At 41.6% G+C, this 19,468-nt stretch overlaps 1 protein-coding gene across 1 annotated transcript; it reads left to right on the top strand.

The window, feature by feature from the left end:
• The first annotated feature begins 403 nt into the window (after positions 1 to 403).
• TMED2 (transmembrane p24 trafficking protein 2) lies at positions 404 to 19,220 on the top strand. The gene is made up of 4 exons (XM_069215006.1): positions 404 to 722; positions 5,709 to 5,901; positions 15,663 to 15,770; positions 17,734 to 19,220. The coding sequence occupies exons 1-4, from the start codon at positions 543 to 545 to the stop codon at positions 17,856 to 17,858; spliced, it is 606 nt and encodes a 201-aa protein (XP_069071107.1). The 5' UTR covers positions 404 to 542; the 3' UTR covers positions 17,859 to 19,220.
• The last annotated feature ends 248 nt before the right edge of the window (positions 19,221 to 19,468 follow it).

Genomic DNA, 19,468 nt, shown 5'->3' on the forward strand with positions numbered 1-19,468 from the left:
TTTCCTGGTCTTCACCAGGGGAAACCACAAACGCTGGGTACCTTTAGAATCCCTGGGATGTTGGGGAAAAAAGGACGCTAATTTGGCGTGGATAGCTTATGTGGACAAAAGGTTATGAGGACCTAAGCGCGAACTACCCCAACTACCCAAAAAAAGGCTCTGCACAGGAGGGGGGGGAAAGGCCTGTCAGCGAAGGGGTTAAAGCACTGACAGGCGTTCTGCCTCGTAAGTCTTCCTTTTGTTTATCAGCTCAACTTCCATGACAACAGCAATGCCGTTATTTGCGAATGGCGGCGCCATCTTTGAACGGGGCTACATCTGCCTTTCAGCTCAAGTCCTTCCTCTAGTCTTCTACGTTGTCATAGGCCCCGGAAGCGCTCGGCTCTCATTCTCGTCGGCCACCGTCCAAGGCGTTACGTGGCACTCCGTAGACATTGGCCTATCAGGGCCGTCCTCATCAGTTGTGGGTGAGGGGAGTGGCCGTCTCTTGACGGAGTGAGAGGCCCAAGAAGCCTCTGCAGCTGCTTCCGTGCCGCCCAGCCATGTTCACCCCTTCGGAGCTCGTGCTGCTCCTTGGCTTTCTTTGCGCTACCGCGTCCGGCTATTTCGTCAGCATCGACGCGCACGCAGACGAATGTTTCTACGAGCGGGTGACCTCCGGCACCAAGATGGGCCTTATATTCGAGGTTGCCGAAGGTGGCTTCCTGGATATAGACGTGGAGGTGAGGCCCAGGGAAAGAGAAGAGGGAAACGTGCGGGTTTTCAATAAACATGATAGGGTCATAGGATCCAAGAGAAGAGGGCAGGGTCACAGAATACCTGGGGGTGGGGGTCAAGTTAATAGGACAACCGGACGTGCCGCTCGGCTACAGGACAGGTCTGGTAGGAAGGATGGTGATCAGGTGGGTGAGTTCAGGTACTGCAGGTGCAGGCTTACAGGGGGCTCCTTTTGGTGGTTTAGGAAGGTTGCAGTGGAAGCACATGGATATGGAGCTCTGCAGGCGGGTGTAAGTTAAGGCCACCAAATTTAAGGGGGTGGCTGAGTTATGATCTGGGGGTTGCTGGGTTAGACGCTTCGGGAGGGAGAGATGACGAGTCACTATGATCCTAGTGGTAGTCACAGTGTAAGAGGTAAGCACCTGCATCTCAGGTTTTTGAGATGAGGCATAGTGAACCTGCTTGATGGTTTAAAGACCACCGTGGAAACTCAGGAATCTGGATATAGAGTGGCACAAAGTGGTGGGGAAACATATTTGGGGGGGAAGCAGTGATAGTGTCATTGGCGGTATCATGGGATGCTGCAGTCTAGGTATGGGCGGGGAAGATACTGCTCTCTGGGTGGCTGGGCTGTTAAGTGCCAGGGTCCCAATGAAAGATTGGCATATATTAGCAAGGTGTTGAGTGGTCCATATGGTGGATGTAGGCGCATCGGGCGTGTAGGTGTTTGAGACCAGGGTAACTCAGGGGTGGGGAAAGGGCCACGATAATCTATATTCTCACGGTGTCTAACCAAAATGCAAAACAGCGTTTCGGGGAAGGGATATTACCGTTTAGGATCAACATTGCCAGGCTTTAGGATCTTAGTAACTATAGCAACGATTATTTGCACGTCAGTCTCAATGTGTCAGTGGCATATGGCAGCCTCGGGGTCCATAACAACATAAAGCTTCAAATCATTAAGTGTGTCACTGTGTGTAAAGTTTCTTTTCACTGGAGGTTTGTGTTGCAGAGACTAGGTTAAGGAGTTTTTGCAATTATCTGAAGGTGGGGCATGTATTTGGGCTCTTAGAGGTCATTTGGCCTGGGGGGAGGGGGTGGGGTGTTAAAGACTCCTTCTAATGGGTCGTCCTTAAATGAGAACCAGAATATTTGTGGTAGTAACAAAATTAAGTTGGAGGATATGTTTAATGTTGAGCCTTTTAGAGAGCTTAGAAACTGAGAGTTCTTGTGAGCGTAGTTGATAACAACGCAATCAGGTGTGCCTGCGGGTTACCCATATTAGATACTTTTACTGTACACGATATGAGGGTTTTTGAGTGTCAGTTTGCTTAGCCAGTCATTACCTTTACGTATCTCTCTGATGTGTTAAACTATCGGCAAGGGTCGAAGGCCAGTAAGGGCCTAAGTATGCCATGGCTCGCATCTTTGTGCTTGCCCTTTACAGATTCCTGCCTCTGAGACCTTGTTAACCTTTATGGTGGTATCTGTGTGATCGCATAGGAAAAGGATCCACCAACAAAAAAATCCAAAGGTTTATCTCAGGTTTACATGTTTTTTTTCGTTCCATAAAGAAAATTGACCAAATCTGTAGTGTAAACTTTACACAGTAGCAGTTAGATGCTGTCCAGCTCACCAGAAATTGATACAGATGTATCCTCTGAATGCCTTTTCTCAGCTCTAAAACTCTCAGGTAAGGTGGCTGGCTGTGCACTCTGAGTTAGTGATCCTGACCAAGACAACAACACTCGATGTATGGGGTAGTCTTTTACAGGAATAACTCTAAATGGTCTAGATTCTCCTCTCTTCAGGGAGAATGACATTCTCGTAGTACTGATTTTTAGGAATTTTTAACATGTTACGATTAGATGCCGCAGGGATTTGCAAGTTGTAGTTTCGGCAGTGAACCTCGAGGACCACCTTTTCACACTCAACGTTTTCCAGCAAACCACTGAAGTTCAGAAAAAGTCATACAAGTCTATGATCCAAAACTGGTGCTAATTGGGACTAAAGGCTCAGTTAAAATGCGGTCATACTTATGAAATGTTGCTTAAAGTGTGTGTGGAGAAGAAAACATTGAAATTCCAAAGATCGGTGTACCGTCATCTTGTTGAATGTACTGCCATCTTTTTTGCTTCGCACTTTGTCAACTTTTAGGGTTCTAGACAGCACTGGATATTGACAATCCTGAATTAACAGAAAAGTGAATGAAATAATTTGGTGATGTTTAGGGGATGACACATCTGGTTAACTGTCCTCTTCTGCTGGAATAATGTCCATTAACGCTGCAGCTCAATGAGCTGCTTCTTGTAATGTTCCACTGAACAAGATCCTCCTGTCTAAAGTCTTGATGTTTTGGGGACAGTAGTGGATGAAGATGCTGGACGGACACAAATGTTTCTGTACACCCCTGGCACATTTTTGGTCCACGTCTCTGAAGTGGGGAAATGCTTTTGCTTTGTAGCTATGAATAAAAAGCCCCCAGATATAAACCTCTGACTAAGCTCAGTGATGATAATTTACCCTCAAAACAGCGACCCACTTTGACTTGCATGCTTGTTTAGGGGTTTGAGGTGAAACTTCCAGGTGTGACGCCAGGGTAAAAATGGACACCAAATAAATATAAAGAAGTTAGAAGTCCAATATGCTATATGGGTTTTCTTATTGCTTCTTTATTGAATTCCAAAAGCTTTCTAATTTGCATAAAATAGTTGTAGCCAAAGCGAATGCATTTTGTTCTATGGAACTTCTTCAGGGCATATAGGTTGTAAGAACGCTTTGTGTCTTTTCCGGAGTTGGACACCGTTTCTTTGTCAATACATGATATATCCATTCCCTAACATATGGGGTGGTGTGGTGGATAATAGCTGCACAGCGTGATAGTGTCGTAAGATTGGAAGTTGTGAAGTAAATACCCTGGGAAAAAGGACAAATAAAGAAGTGAGGATGATGAGATTATCTGACACAATTGACAGATCTCACGGAAATAAAAGCGACATATATTCCTTTACAACCTATATGCCCTAGTTAATTTCAATAGAATGAAACTTGTTGGCTGTGGCTGTAAATATTTTATGCAAAAGAAGAAAACATTTGGAATTCATAAGAGAAGAATTAAGAAATCTTAGTGACCATATTAGATCTGCAATTAAAATCAATTTGGGTGTCCCTTGATGTTTTTCATTATGTGTTTCTCTGCTTTGCTGGAGTATCAGCAGCTGGTACTGTACAGAGTGCACCACAATGGCATGAGGGGACGGTTCTAGTTGTGCTATTTTTATTACCTATCTGCTATGTTGTTTAAGAATTGTTGCCAGTTTGCAAAAATTGATGACCATACACAAACTCCAACATAAATGGTGGTAGCGGGAGTTGTGATCGTGAAGTAGAGTACAGTAGTTATTAGTATCATAAGTGTTTTGTAATCTGACTACATCTGCTATGCCCAATACTGAGGGACATCTGAGCCGCAAATACCACATGTGTAGCAACATTCTGTTGGACCTTTTCCAAAAGTACCTTGTGAAATAATTACATTCTGCAACTAGAAAAAATCCCTTAACTTTATAACCCTTTTCTTTTGTTGTACACAGCAGTCTAGTGCACCATGAGGTTAGGTTCGCGATTAGTAAACACTTTACATACGATTAGAAGGCCCAAGAAGCAGCTCACTTCTGGATGAGACTGCGTTCAAAGCTACTGTTGATTTGGAAGTGGTCGTACTGTTTCAGACACTCCATTGTCTTCTCATATAGTAAGATATAATTCTAAGACCACAAAACTAACTTGTATGGGGAAATTGGGATTAAAAGAAATTGCTTTATTATGGGCAGATTTATTGACAAGGGTCTTTATGTAAAATACTACTCCCCATAGCATAAAAGGAAATAACGTGAATCTTGAATTGGTGATTACCCATTATTAGGCGACTGTCATCTAAAACGATTGAAGGAAAGCTCCAGATAGTTTTAGCACACCTCTCAGTGTTTCAGCCCTACTAATGTTGTGGGAGGGTTTCACAATTGCTTTCGAGCTGACATCCAAGCTCATCATTTAACTGACAGTATGCTACAATGACTAGAATACTGTCACCAAAAGCGACATTCTTTAATTATTTGTTGGCTGGACTTCATTGATATACATATTTTACATACATACACAATCTTTATTCACTGCTGTACCTTACCAGGACCTAGTTCTGTTTATCTTTAATCCCTCTGCAATTGTAACTATCAGTTCTTCTCGGGCAGTCACCTTCTACGGTGCTGTCATTTCTGTGGTGTGCTGTTACCCATTGAGCTCTTCAGCTAACCCTAGCCAAATCCCCAAAATGACTTAGCAAGGTACACAGCTTAAAATAACGTCTGAAGTGTTTTAAAAACATTAGTGCTCATGTGTAGGCATAGTTCATTCTAAGTTGTTGCAGGGGAAAGTGCAGCCTAGAAAGTAAACAAGTTACAATTTGGTTTTGAACCAGCTGCTACAACTGCATTTACTGCAGTGCTGAGCTTTGTTGTCTGCTAGAGATGTGTGGTAAATTGCTGAGAATTAAAAACGAGCTAAAAGTTTAAAAATCCCTTTCAGTGGCAATGAATAGTTTTATAGTCCGTGAACTACGCAACGGTCTTGATGCCACTCTGGGAGCAGTAAGCATGCACAAGGAATGGAAAGATACGTGTGAAAATGTTGACTGGTCTGATATGAGTGACAGCAATGGTTATCTGGAAATTGAAGGGGAGAGGGTAGTGGGGGGAAAATTGTATTCACATTTCTTACATGTTCACTGGAAGAAGCCAATAAAATAACTATGGCGCTGAAACAGTGTATTGCCCCTTGGGCAACTTGTTGTTTTTATATTGCTTGACTAATGCTGTTTCCAAGTCTAGTAAGTACTGTCTGAGAAATTAAATAAATGGGTGCAATGTTGAATAGTTGATAAACGTTTCTTTAACTGTTCTAAATCATTCTTGAAATATGTTCTCTTTCTTTAGATTACTGGGCCAGATGATAAAATAATATATAAAGGAGACAGAGAATCAAGCGGGAAATACACATTTGCTGCACACATGGACGGAACATACAAGTTTTGTTTCAGCAACAGAATGTCCACTATGACTCCTAAAATAGTAATGTTTACTATTGACATTGGAGAAGCCCCAAAGGGGCAGGACATGGAGACTGAAGGTAGGTAAAGCCTTGGAAGCAGACACTGTTCTTTTGCCCAGTTTCCTTTACCCACACTTCGACACCTTGGCAGAACTAAACAAGGCAAAACTGTAGGTAATGATTTTAAGTTATGATTCTGAAAGAAAATGCAGCGTAGGCAAAAGCTGTTCATACTGGCTAGCCTGGTGTAACGTGTCAGGTTTTCTAAATGCTGCCTTTGGTTTTAAACAAACAACTTTCTCTATTATCACTGACCATCTGCTTAACAATCATTGCAGTATGTATGTTTGTTATGACCCCCTACTTTCCAGGGACAGTATGACAGCGAAATTACAAATAAAGCCACACTATCACCAAAGCTAGCTTAAGCATAGATGGGTTTTCCCTTCTCTTTTAGACATACAGTATGGCGAATGTGGTTAGCAAGTCGAACAGTTTTTTTTTCCTTTAAATTGGTTCAGTATAAAGTATTCCATTTAAGACAGATTAGAAGAGTTAAGTACTTGAACGATAGAGAGCAACAAGCAACCACATTACAATTTAAGCATTTGGCTAAGCAATATGTCTGTGTAGTTGCCATTGCAAGAGCCTGAACTCTGCATTTGGTCAGTTGGCCCTCTTTTGAGACTTAAACTGAGAGGGTTGTTCCCAATTATTTAGAAAAGGATAGTACTTGCCCTGCAAAGTTAAATCACTGCCAAGTGGCCGCTCATCACCTATAACGGCTGTTGCTCCTAAGCAACTCTGTTGATATAGCCTCTGTAGACGTTTTGATAGGAGATTTAGAACACAAACTAAAAGACTAGGCACTGTCTCGTGCCTTTTCTTATCCTCTCAGTCTGAATATAGCAGTATATAAACAAAATTGTGTTGGTGGATAGCAAATAGCATAATATTTACTACTGTGTAGATTTCTCGTTGACATTGAAAGTATGTATTATTTCCTTTTGAGAGAAGCACATTTTGCGCACTGTACACCGTATGATCTAGTGACATGGATTGGTGGGGGAGACTGCACTCCAGAGTTGCTTCGTAAATCACATGTTTTTTAGGATTGTTTGTATGAAAATATAGATTAAATTAAACCTGAATTTTCCAACTAAGCTTTTGCCCCTTTCATTTCATATCAATTACGTTTTTTGACTGGCGATGTAATTTGTAAAATGTCCTTAGTATCTGTTTCTTCATGTTTTCATGTCCTGCACTTTCCTTCAGGTGGTGGAGATACGTGGGATGGTATGTGTTTGCTGCTGTTTGAAAGCTCCTAAGCATTGATTTCTTGCTGTGCGAGTCTATGTATGTTTAACATCTAATGTTTGCTTTTACTTTTTCCTAACCATGATTCGTTGGCATGGCAGTAAGGTTTTTTTCCACATCTAAGATAAATTGTCTTACAGCTATTTACTATGCCCTCGTACATATATTCTTTGACCTTACATATTATTGCTCACATGGATGCATCTTGAATGCAGTGGATGCTGCACGTGCATTAAACCTCATCCTAGCATTAAGTAGTTTCACAGCTCGTTTTTAGATAAGTTAGTGAATAAAAAAAATTCTAGCTATCGTGTCAAGAATTTTAAATTCTATTAAGGACACAGAGGCGAGGATTATGCTTCTCTTCCTTTACTGGCCAAAATACAGCAGCCAAAGAGTTAACAATGGTAAACTTCAAAAAACTACAAATCCTATAAACATAGTAGTCCAGACTGCCCAATCCCAGGCAATCCCCAGCTATAAGAGTCCATGACAACCGCTCCTCCTCTTTCTTTGCGATAGACAAATCACATTTCACTTCTTCACACTTGCCACTGAACACGTAGGCGAACTCGAAAAACACAACAGAAAAGATCAATCTCAGACCGAAACTTCAATCTCCTTTGGAAACGGTACCTAAATGGAAAGAAATGCACTGTAATAATTTTTGAAAATGAATTAATCTCAAGGGAGGGAAAAACATGAATTTGAAAACACTCCATCATCACAAATTTGTATGTGAATAATCCAACATCAGACATTATAATTGTCAGTAAAATAATCCTCGCCTCCGTGTCCTTAATAGAATTGAAAATTCTTGACGCAATAGCTAGAATTTTTTTTATTCTATGTCCGGACCGGAGGCTTCGGATTATGCTAGTTTAAAGCTGATCCACCACACTAGATGCAATATCCACAATGGGCTTATGATAAAATACTTTAAATGTATTATCTGAAGACCAATCTGCCGCTGCCATGATATCCTCTAATCTGGAACCCGCTCCAAAGGATTTGGAAGCCATAGCTCCCCTAATGGAGTGAGCCCCAAACACGAGGTATCCATACCGGCTTCTCCCAAAAGCCATTTGACCCATCTAGCCAACGTGGCCGACGAGACAGGACCAAATGGCCTCTGAAGGGATATTAACAATTGACCTGCTGCATCTCTTCGAGAATCACGGGTAATATTCTCATAAACTTTCAAGCATTGAACTACACAATTTCTGATTATGAGGAAAGGCTGGGTATGAAATACATCTTGATGCGGTCTTTGTTCTTCTAGAAATACTAAACGAAACTCCCGTAGGAGTAAATACTCTACATGTCCGATCCAAAGCCTTTACATCTGCGACGCATCTGCATGAAATAAGGCACAAAAGAACAGTCAGTTTGGCCGATAGCTGTTTGCGTGACAAATCATCATTGCAAGGCCGGGACCTAATAAAACGAAGGACAATATCCACGTCCCACAAAACTGAATAACGCGCTTGAGGAGGTTTTACCATCCGAATACCTCGAAGAATTTTAGAAATCAATGGATGCTCACCAACAGGTTTACCATCCACATGAGGGTGTCCTGCCGAAATTGCAGATCTGAAATTATTAATCGTTCTATAGGCAAGACCCTGTGTAGCCAGATCTGAAAGAAAATTAGCTACCATGGAAATCTGGGCCTCCACAGGATCAATATCCCTTTCACTGCACCAACCCACCCATCTCTTCCAGGATGCCTCATATCGTTTATGGGTGGAGGGGGCCCAGGATTGAGACAAAAAGAACAAAGAGTCTCCTGAAACTCCCGGCACTTGCCATCGTCTCCTGAAAGTCTCCATGCCATGAGATGTAGTTGTTTCTGAATGACTAGAGGATCCCGAGGGATCCAGAAGAAGGGACTGGAATAACGGCAGACGTACTGGGGGTGCACATGATAGTGCCATCGCTACCGGAAACCACGCTTGAGCTTTTCCAGAGCGGTGTCACTAACACTATATCTGACATTTGTCTCTTTACCTGAGCCAGGACCCTCTGAATCATAGAGAAAGGGGGGGAAAGCATAATGAATGTTGTGAGACCAATTTTGGAGAAAGACGTCCGTTCCCACTGCTACAGGGTCCGGTCTCCAGCTGAAAAATCTCGGAAGCTGGGTATTGAGTCGAGACGCAAACAGGTCTGTTACACAGGGACCCCATCTCTTCGCTAGATTCTGAAACACTGAATGATGCAGCATCCAATCGCTGCTGTCCTTAAAAAATCGTGAATTCCAGTCTGCCACCACATTGGTCCGACCTGGAATGTACTCTGCTATTAAATGTATCTGGTTCTGAAGGCAGTAATGCCAAAAGTCTCTTGCAATCTCCGCCAGCATGTGAGATCTGGTACCTCCCAGGCGGTTGATATATCTCACTGCTGATACATTGTCCATCCTCAACAGAATGCAACAGCTGGCCTTGTTGGGGGAGAGCAAACAAATCGCAAACGCTCCCGCTAGCAGTTCTAAACAGTTGATGTGGAGGTTCAGTTCCCCAACGGCCCCCCGTCTCCACTGAGCCACAAGGAGCTCCCCAGCCCCAGCGGCTGGCGTCTGATTCTATGATCCTCTATGGAGAGGATGCAAAGATGGCTCTGCCATTCCAAGCTTCCATGTGATTAAATCACCAGATAATCTCTGTCTTGGCTTCCTCTGATAACGGGATCTGATCCATATAGGATAGACCTTTGCGCAGGTGTAATATCTTTAGGCGTTGGAGAGCCCTGTAGTGTAGAGGGCCTGGGAAGATCGCCTGAATGGAAGAAGCCAGAAGCCCTACCAGTCGGGCTAAAATCCGTAATGATATAGTCGGAGAGACAATGGCTTTCCGTAATTCTTTCTTGATTGAGGCTCTTTTCGCTAGGGGTAGTTTGAGCTGAGCCCGAATAGAATCCACTTTAAAACCTAAGAATTCTATACTTTGCAAGGGAAGCGTTACCGACTTCTCGCTGTTGATCAAGAACCCTAGATCTTGAAGAATTTGAATCGCCCAGGAGAGATGAAGGGCGACCAACTCCCTGGATTGTGCCATGATTAAAATATCGTCGAGATAAATGATGAGGCGAACGTCTCTTTCTCGTAGGAATTGGGCCACCGGACGGAGGAGTTTCGTGAAGCACCACGGGGCGGAGGAAAGACCCAAGGGGAACACCTTGAATTTGTACCATAGGTGTTTCCACTGAAACTGAAGGAACCGCCGATACAGGGAAAAAATGGGGACCGAAAGATAGGCGTCTTTGAGATCTAGCCGCACTAACCAATCTTTCTCTTGAAGGAGATCCCTCAACATATGGATACCCTCCATCTTGAAATGGTGGTAGACTATCCAATGATTGAAGTCCTTCAGATTTAACACCAGGCGAAAACCTCCTCCTTTCTTTTGCACTAGAAAAATGGTACTGATGAACCCTTTTTGATGAGGGCCTGTAAGTACAATCGCTTGTTTGCGCAGCAGACTTTCGATTTCTGCGTCTATAAAATTGCTTTCTGCTAGGGAAAAAAGGAGAGGAAACGGAGGACAACTCTGTTGAGGGGTGTCGTAAAATTCTAGTTTGTAACCTCGGACAGTCTGAAGGACCCAAGGGTCTTGACAAAATGCACTCCCATGAATGAGCGTGTTTCTCCAATCTCCCCCCAAGAATCACATCCGAAAAGAATAATTCTCACCTGCATTGGTATCTTGGGCTCGATCTGAACCTCGGTTTCTGAAGCCACGTCCACTGCCTCGCCGGCCTCTGGAGGGATAGAAGCCTGAAGGTTGGTAGTATCCCTGACCTCTAGGAGCATAGTTGGGAGAGGTCTGCTGAAAACCACGGCCTGACGCTCGACCTCTGTAGCGTCCTGCTCTGTTAAAAAGGCCACCTGTGAACATTCGTTTCATGGAGGATTGGGCCTTGTCAGGGGCCATAAAGGTGGAGATGTACTTGCCCAAGTCTTTCACAAATTTCGCTGCGAATAGGAGACCATTAGCTAGGGGTCCCGGTTCAGTGGGTGCTAACTCCGCTAATTTAGGGTCTATCCGCATGAGAAAAGATTTTCTGCGTTCGGAAGACATGGCGCAATTTGCATTCCCTAGAAGACAGATGGCTCTTTGGGCCCATTCTAGGAACATTTTGAGGATCTAAGATCGAGTTGGTCTCTTTAGCTTGCACTGCGAGATCCAGAATCTTTGTAATGGGACCGGACAGGTCCAGTAATTTGTCCTGGCATCCTTTCCAGGCTCGATCCAGCCCTTTCTTAGGGTCTTTAGTAAACTTGAGAAATGTCGCCACACTGGGATCAAGTTCTGGCGTGTCAGCTACTTTTCCTACCAAAGAGGGGCGGGGACATTCTGACCGAAGAATACTACGAACATCCTTATCAAAGCCCTTGCGAAGTCTATCTTGTACATAGTGGGCTACTTCAGTGCAAGGGACCCATTCCGTTGACCTAGGGTGAATAATGTTCTCTGGGTCAAAAAGTAGATTCCCCTGGAGGGATCCCTCATCGAAAGCATAGCGTTTAGATTTCCGTTTCCGTTTGCCTGAGAGCTTGGGATCTGATATATCTGAATCCGAGTGAGAGTCGGAAGACTGAGACAGCTCCTTATGCGAACCTGGGGGAGTAGGAAGGCTATCAGAAGGAGGGAGAAGATCCGAGCTATATTCGTGATCATTTAACACGGCCGAGGCCATTTGGGAAAGGATCTCTCCTGAAGATAAAGGGCCCGCCGGTCCCATATTGGTTAAAGCCAGTGTCTCTGGGTTAAGATTCATTGCTTCGTGACCCAGAAGGAGGGGGTCCCATCAATTCTCTTTGTCCATAATCTGACCAGAGGTCTGGTAAATGGTTTAAGCACTTTTATTAAAGCTTGATTAACCAAATCTTGAACATGGTGCCCAAGGGCTTGCACCAATCTCTCCTCCATTTGCTCAGGGAAGGGACTTTCCACTTCCTCTTGGTAATATTCATCCTCCCCTGCAAAATAAGCATGGCAGGATACAAATGGAGTTCAAGGGGGGAGGCAACCCCAGCAGGTAAATTGATTCTTTGATATAATCAAAGTTTTGCACAAATGCAACCTTTTATATTTATTTATTTTATTCTATTTCTTAGGGCCCAAAATCATGTGGAGGGAGCACCTGCAGAAGCCTCCTAGGCGAGGCCTGAACGTTTATTCGCCCCGTCAGGCGTTCACCAGGGCAGAGAAATCTATTTTGCGCTCCGCACGCTGCTGAGACGGAGATTCCGATGAAAATCGGAATCTCCGGCACCGCGCATGCGCGGACCAAAAAAGAGCTTGGAAATAGAGAGCGGACTGCTCTCTTGCTGCAGCACTCGCTCGGTCTCTCTCGGAGACCGAGTAAACTAAGTTTTCCTCGGCCCCGCGAGCGCAGAGGATTCAAATAAACTGCGTCGCGGGCTGGAAGAACCTCTGTCAATGAAACGCGATCTGGAGGAATTTACAGTTCCCGAAGCGCGCAACTTGCAAAACGCTATAAATCAATCAGGAAGACACGAGTCACGTCTTCCGACAATCGAGTGCCACTTGCCCTGCTCCCGCTCCACGGATAATAATACCATACAAACAATACATATATTGAATACCGTATATAGAAGATAAGAGAGAACTCCACTTCGGATGCGCAGCAGCAAAGAAAGAAGAGTAGCGGTTGTCATGGAGACTCTTATAGCTGGGGATTGCCTGGGATTGGGCAGTCTGGACTACTATGTTTATGGGATTTGTAGTTTTTTGAAGTTTACTATTGTTAACTCTTTGGCTGCTGTATTTTGATCAGTAAAGGAAGAGAAGCATAATCCTCGCCTCTGGTCCTTACATAGAATTATTCCCCCACAGATTTCTCTGCTTTTCTGTGACGAGAGGTTGGTGAAGCTTCCCTTGGGATAGGAGCAGTAATAGGTGTGGAAATGGAATGTGTAGCATATGTGGGTAGCTGCCATTTGAAATGATCACTGGCTCAAGCTGAAAACTCCAAACTTAGAAGCAGTTCAGGATTTGGAGAACCCTTTGATAATTGTGTGTGTTTATTTAAGAATTTACTTTATTTTCTCCACAATTGATTAGTTAGTGGAACTTAACAAATAAAGGTCTTTGGTGTGGTTGGTCAGCTTTCTGTAAATAATGATGAAATTAAATAACAGGTGTCCAGGGTAGTGACTTGTTGTCCATCAATGAAACCATGATTTTGCCGATGTTTTACCCATTAAATTCTTAAAACAATGTGTGATTAATGTATATTCTTCTCATTGTGTGTATACATTGCCTTTAACAGGAAAGCATGCATGCTTAAGTGTGACCTCAAAAAATCGAAACTAATAATTGCACCTATTATTATTTTAAAACTGTACACGTGCTTGTGCGTGGATTTAACGAAAAGGTGGTGGTATACATTGATGACAAGCTTTTGCTTTTAAAATTAGTGATGCAATAGTCTTTAATACTTGTTAGTTATATTAAACCGCTAACATCGTTGTAATGTGCCGGAGGTAATGTATTGTGTAAATCAAAGGTTGTATAACTTTAAGCTATATATATTCATTGTTGTCAGATGTGCATGGCTAAAGGTTTGTCTCAAATTGGCCAACACGTCTCATTCTGCAGAAATTGTTTCAAGCAGCAATGCTACCTACATTTTACCTAAAAAGAAAATAAGTAATAATTCAAGCACAAAAGTAAAAGGTCGAATCATAGCATTAGAAAGCGTCCCATTTAGCTTGCTCGTAAATATCATGCATGGTTGTACTAATTGCCCGAAGTCAGTCATTAATTATTTTCTATATTTCTGAAAATGAAATTGTCCCTCATGTTGGCACAAGAATTATTGTTTATAATGGAAGCTTCGAGCATGCATGTTTATCTGCCGCATGTGAATTCTGCTGTCCCTTTATTGTTACCAAGGTGTTCCTTTGTTAGCTAAATGGTGTACTAGAACAGTTCATATTTAGTTTTCACCTAAGGACAACTTCAGCTTTCTGTTATATAAGACCTATTGTATGCAATATATAACGTATTCAGTAGGCTGTGGGTCTGCCTTTTTCTTGTGATTGCATGGCGTTCCTGCCTATCTAAGTTCTCTGTTCCTTATTGGATGGCTTTCCTCTCTGTTCTCATATTCATCTGACTCCCAGTTTTCTAGTTTACATCGTGTCTGACTGTTAGCAGCACTGCTTATTATAATGGGATTATTTATTTTATTTTTAACATTCTGGGAGTGCATCACTTTCATTTGAGAGCACAGTTCTGCCTTTACCAGCACTTTTTAAGGAAACACATTTTGTGTGGATTTTTTTTGTCTTGAAGGGGGGAGATAACCAAGGACCCAGGGATCTGTTTTGTTCGTGATCTTGGTCTTTTTAGGTCGAGCGGGCAAGCTCTCGGACATGTAATCTATCTGTGGGCTTTTAACCACCCTCACCGCACGCCGATCACCATCACTCGTTCATTGGCTTGCCTTTGAAAAATCCTTTATCATTGGTAAATGCTTTACGTTTGTCTCTCCTTGGGGCAGTTTTGTTACTGCCTTGGCCATCGATCCTGTTACATGGATAATTGCATGTTTGCCGATATGTTTGACTGCAAGCGAGTTTCTTTTCCCTTTTGTGTCTCTTCTTCGCGCTCCCATCAGCTGTGGCGCTTTGAATCAACCTGCTTATGTCAACTGTTATACTTTTCATTTTCAATTTACGTGGCAAAAAAAAGTCCAGTTAGCAATTTACAATGCTAATAGCTCTAACTCGAGACCCATTGCATTGCACATGCTTGTTTCTGAATGTGGTTTATTGAACACTCCCTTGACCCATGCTCTCCTGCCCCTCATCTTTCCGCTTCTCTCCCCACACCCCCATTCTGGCCTTTCTAACCCATTTGTGCTACTTCCTCCCCTTCCCACTCTTTCTTTTTCTCTCCCCTGCCTGTTTCGTTTATCTTTTGCCGCGCCGCTTCACACTCTTTTTCTTTAATAAAAAAAAAATGGACATTACCTGGCAACTACAAGCTGGAAAGAGGCCATTGCATCCTTTACATGGACATAGCAACCAATGCACCAGCGGCCGTCTTGGAATATTTGTAACCTATACTTTATGATTAATTTGCCATTCCAAGATAGTCATTTTCAAACTGTAGATTAACAAAAAAAGTATAAATGATCTCAAAACAAATAAGCTTTGGTAAAGCCATTGATTTGCAAGCAAGACCTGTTGGCTTTGTCAGTGCTTGTTTCTGTAAAGTTGCCTAACATTTGAGAAAGATTTCTTCAGTTGAATAATTGGGCTTGGAAATAATTGCTTTTAGTGATGTATGGTACACACACACCCATTTTATGCAGATAATCAGCATTCCATATGTGCCCCATTTCCTCTTTACAAACACTTTTTGATTCTAGTTTATGAATCTCCCAAACAACCCTAGCAGACTTTAAAGAAGTTTGCTGATCCTGCATATGCTTTATGTGAAACCTATGATTTATTATTATTTTTGTTGTTGTTTTTTTTGCAGCACATCAGAATAAGTTGGAGGAGATGATCAACGAGTTAGCTGTAGCAATGACCGCTGTAAAGCATGAGCAAGAATATATGGAGGTTCGTGAGAGAATACACAGAGCGAGTGAGTATTAAATCATTTTTTTTCAACATATGGTTTTTTTCATTGTCTCCTTTCATGTTCATCATTTTTTAATTTAAATTTAGTGTGTTTTGGTTGGATCAATAAATCTATTAGTACAGTAATAGATTATTTTTAGCTATCATCTTTCCGTGGTAGATTTTACGCACTGTGCAGATGACCTTAAACATGGACATTGAGTGTTCATGAAACCAGTTTAGTGCTTTGAGGGCAAGTTTGATACAGTTGTCTCACGGAAGCTTAAGCACAATCTAGGTACCTAGTTTTGAAAGCCTTGTAGTTCGGTAAAGTGCTTCTTAATGAAACCAGGGCAGCTATAGTGCAGTAGTTGAGACATATAGTAGCAGTGATTTGCCATGTTCTACCTACAGCCAATTTAGAGTAGTTTGAGGATTTTTCAGAGTAGATAGAACTCTTGATGCCCGTGACCAATGCATTGACCTGAGATTTTAACATTGGGAACTAATGATTGAGTTAGTAAAAAGGTTTGGAAGCCGGCTGGTGGGTACAATTAGAAATAAAATCTAACTTTTTGAATAATTTAGGAAGTAGTGAATTGGAGGGCCATCATTATTTACATGAACCTAATCAATCAAGTCTAGTCCTTTCAGCTTGCTAGCACAAAATGTCCAAATGTTTTTAATACATTAAAAAAAGCTAAGTGCAGAAACTCCCCACCTCTTACACACGTTGTTATACACAGCCAAAAGATGCATGCAGAAGTTGTAACTTATTGCTAGGCTTGAAGGCAAAGTGGCCTGACGTTTGCTGCAGCATCCGTTCCTTCAGTTGTAGTGATTTTGAGGATTTTTTGAGTTATGGTGGTACTGAAGTGCTGCCAATTATAAATGAAATATTCCTTCTCTCTTTTGGCTTTCGAAAAGGAAATATTTTTCATTAAGCACTTTGTGACAGAGGATGCATACTGTTTTCAGTTTTAATAATCCTTCAATTGTGTCTTTCCCAAAAGATGTCCAAAATCATCTTAGTTTCGAAAACAGGTAGAAATAGTCCTTTTGGTCTGTTGAAGTGGAATAATGTCTGAGACATTTTCTTATGCAAAGCTGAAAGGTAATGACTAAAAATGCTTCTTCGTAATAATCTTTCACAAGATTCCTTGCTGTAGGCATAGTTTAGCATAGAGAAAAGGAAAGAGTTTGGCTTTGGCATTGTAGGTGATGTATGTGTTGAATAGGTAAGCTTTTATTACTGTGCCAGTGGTGTGTTTTTTTATGACTCCTTCACATGATCCATACTACCCAGAGAGGCTAAAGTGAGATTAGAAGAAAAGTCTAGAATGACCTTAAGTGGAATTCGATATAAACAGCAAATAGGAAGTTGGGGAGGGGCATTAAGAGGTGTCGGGGCTTGACATGCCAAGGGGAGCAGGTTAAATATGGCAAAATATGCATGCGTGCACACAGAATGCTGAATCAGGACATTATTTGGTTAGATGTGTATAGGTGCAATAGGAGCATTTATCTGATATGCAGTGAAAACAAATTAACATTGTCATGTCATGTGGTCTGCAGACTCATGTACAATGATTTCACTGCTACGAAAGAAAAGTTTCATACTTTATACTAGCAGCAACATATGATTTGTATTTTGCCCAAAGGGATTGAGTAGTGTGGTTTGGGAGCTTGCAAAATCAATCTTATTGATCTCAGGTTCCTATTTGTCATAAAATTGGTGACCAGTTTCTTCAGGTAGCCTGGATCTATGCCCAGTATATGTGTGTATGCGTTATTTGTACAGTATGGTTCTAGCCAAAAACGCAGCAGAGCTCTGTACAGGGTGAAAGGTAAGCATACAATCAAGTGATGGTAATTGGATTGTTACTGTAGTGGGCCATGTGGACAGTAAACAGGGCCAGTGATGATTCTAGTAAAATGTGATTATGTAATAAGTGTTTAATAATTTCCCTTTTCTTTTCTGTCCGCAGTTAATGACAACACCAACAGCCGAGTGGTTTTGTGGTCTTTTTTTGAAGCACTTGTGTTAGTTGCTATGACACTTGGACAGATCTATTATCTGAAACGGTTTTTTGAAGTCAGGAGAGTCGTTTAAGGAGCTTTTCTTCTGCTCGTTACCATAGTCCTAATTCACTGGTCACCAAACATCTTGATCACAACCATGTCACTTAGTTCCTGATCTTTATTTTTACAAGCATAGTTACATTTCTTTCTTAAATTTCTTTGTACATTGATGAACTGTTTTACATTTTAATTTCCATAGCAATTTGTACTGAAAGGAAAAAAAACACTTCAGGTCGCTTTATTGACCTTTGTTTCAAATTTTTGCCCGTTTACTTCATTGTCAAGCCAGATATTTGTAGATTGTAATTGAAATATAATGATTAGCTTCACCTGTTCTTTCCGTATGGTCTTAAATTTTCTGCCCAAGCATGCAGCACACGACGGTGGTGCGTGTATGCTTCCTTTCAATTTTGATGACTGCAGTAAGCATGCCACAATTGGCCAAATACCAACTTGAGTTTAACATCTATAGCCTTTTCAAGAAGAAGATGGGCCACAACTTGATGTGCTTTTAAAATAAAAAAAAAAAGAATATATGAAGATCTCTGTTTCACATTATGGCGATACGTCTGAACAGTGGACACTGGGCTTTGCCTGCTTCTGATTTTAATTATATCTTTTTCTGGTTTCACCAATTTAACATGTAAACGTGCTCTACATGCATTTTGTTTTGCATACAACATTGCAGGTATTTCCTAAAACCTTTAGTACAAATAACTCCATGCCACCTGTCTTGAATTGTGTTTTTCCTGTGGCTAGTTTGGTGATACCAGAGTCTTATGGAGCCAATTGTGGGGGAATGTCAGGGAAAAATATTTAAAGGTGTGTTGGGTGATTGAAATGTTCTGCTTCTAGTGCATTTTAAGATAGAACTGGCGTTCCTCTGGACTACTGGTTATGGGTAGTTCTGAGCACACTGTTCAGAACTGACTTTAATTTTCTTCTTTTGTTTGGGCCACATAGACTTTAGTTTTTGTATAAATCCAAACTACTTTTCTCGTTCTTTGATGATGAGTTAAACAAGATAAGTGTTTGTTTATAGTATGGGTGATGATCCAGATTATGTTGTGACTAATGTGAATTAGTTGCATGTATTTTGTTTTGCCTTTTTCAAGGGGTGGGAGGGAATGTTTCCAAAGAACGAACCTTTTCTACAATTAATTTAAGAGATACTACAGGTTTTCGTGCTCTGAGCAACCCTATTTTGATTCCGGACAAACATTTACAGCAGCAGTTGACTTGACAGAGTACATCTTACAGTGACTGCTGCATGCCAATATTTGTTGTGTAAAATATCACTTGGAGGCTAAATTCTACGATGTACATTTTAAACTGGTATTACTTAAAATGAACCGAGTTCAGTGAATAATAAACACAACATTGTTTAAAAAAATAGTTTTTTCACATTATTTGCTCTATAACATTTATTGCTGCATCCAAATTGCTATTTTGTTTTTTGCAACATAGTAACATCGCTTAAGATGGTCTGTATTATCTTCTTTTTGTTTTTGTTTTTTGTTGTTGTGAAATGGAAGATGTGTCTTACAGACAATATGTAGTTAATGGTAATGTGACTAAATAATGAAATTTGCCGGGCAGTTATTTTAGGAATTGTTTTCTGCCTGACTTGGGGGTGGGGAG

The sequence above is a fragment of the Pleurodeles waltl genome, chromosome 11 (genome assembly GCF_031143425.1).
Source record: "Pleurodeles waltl isolate 20211129_DDA chromosome 11, aPleWal1.hap1.20221129, whole genome shotgun sequence".
In the NCBI taxonomy this organism is placed as follows: Eukaryota; Metazoa; Chordata; class Amphibia; order Caudata; family Salamandridae; genus Pleurodeles; species Pleurodeles waltl.

Excerpts from the sequence above, each read along its gene's own strand:
- TMED2 (XM_069215006.1), top strand. The coding sequence starts at position 543 with ATGTTCACCCCTTCGGAGCTCGTGCTGCTCCTTGGCTTTCTTTGCGCT. Across the intron at positions 5,902-15,662 it reads GCAGGACATGGAGACTGAAG|CACATCAGAATAAGTTGGAG; the intron begins GTAGGTAAAGCC and ends TTTTTTTTGCAG. Across the intron at positions 15,771-17,733 it reads TGAGAGAATACACAGAGCGA|TTAATGACAACACCAACAGC; the intron begins GTGAGTATTAAA and ends TTCTGTCCGCAG.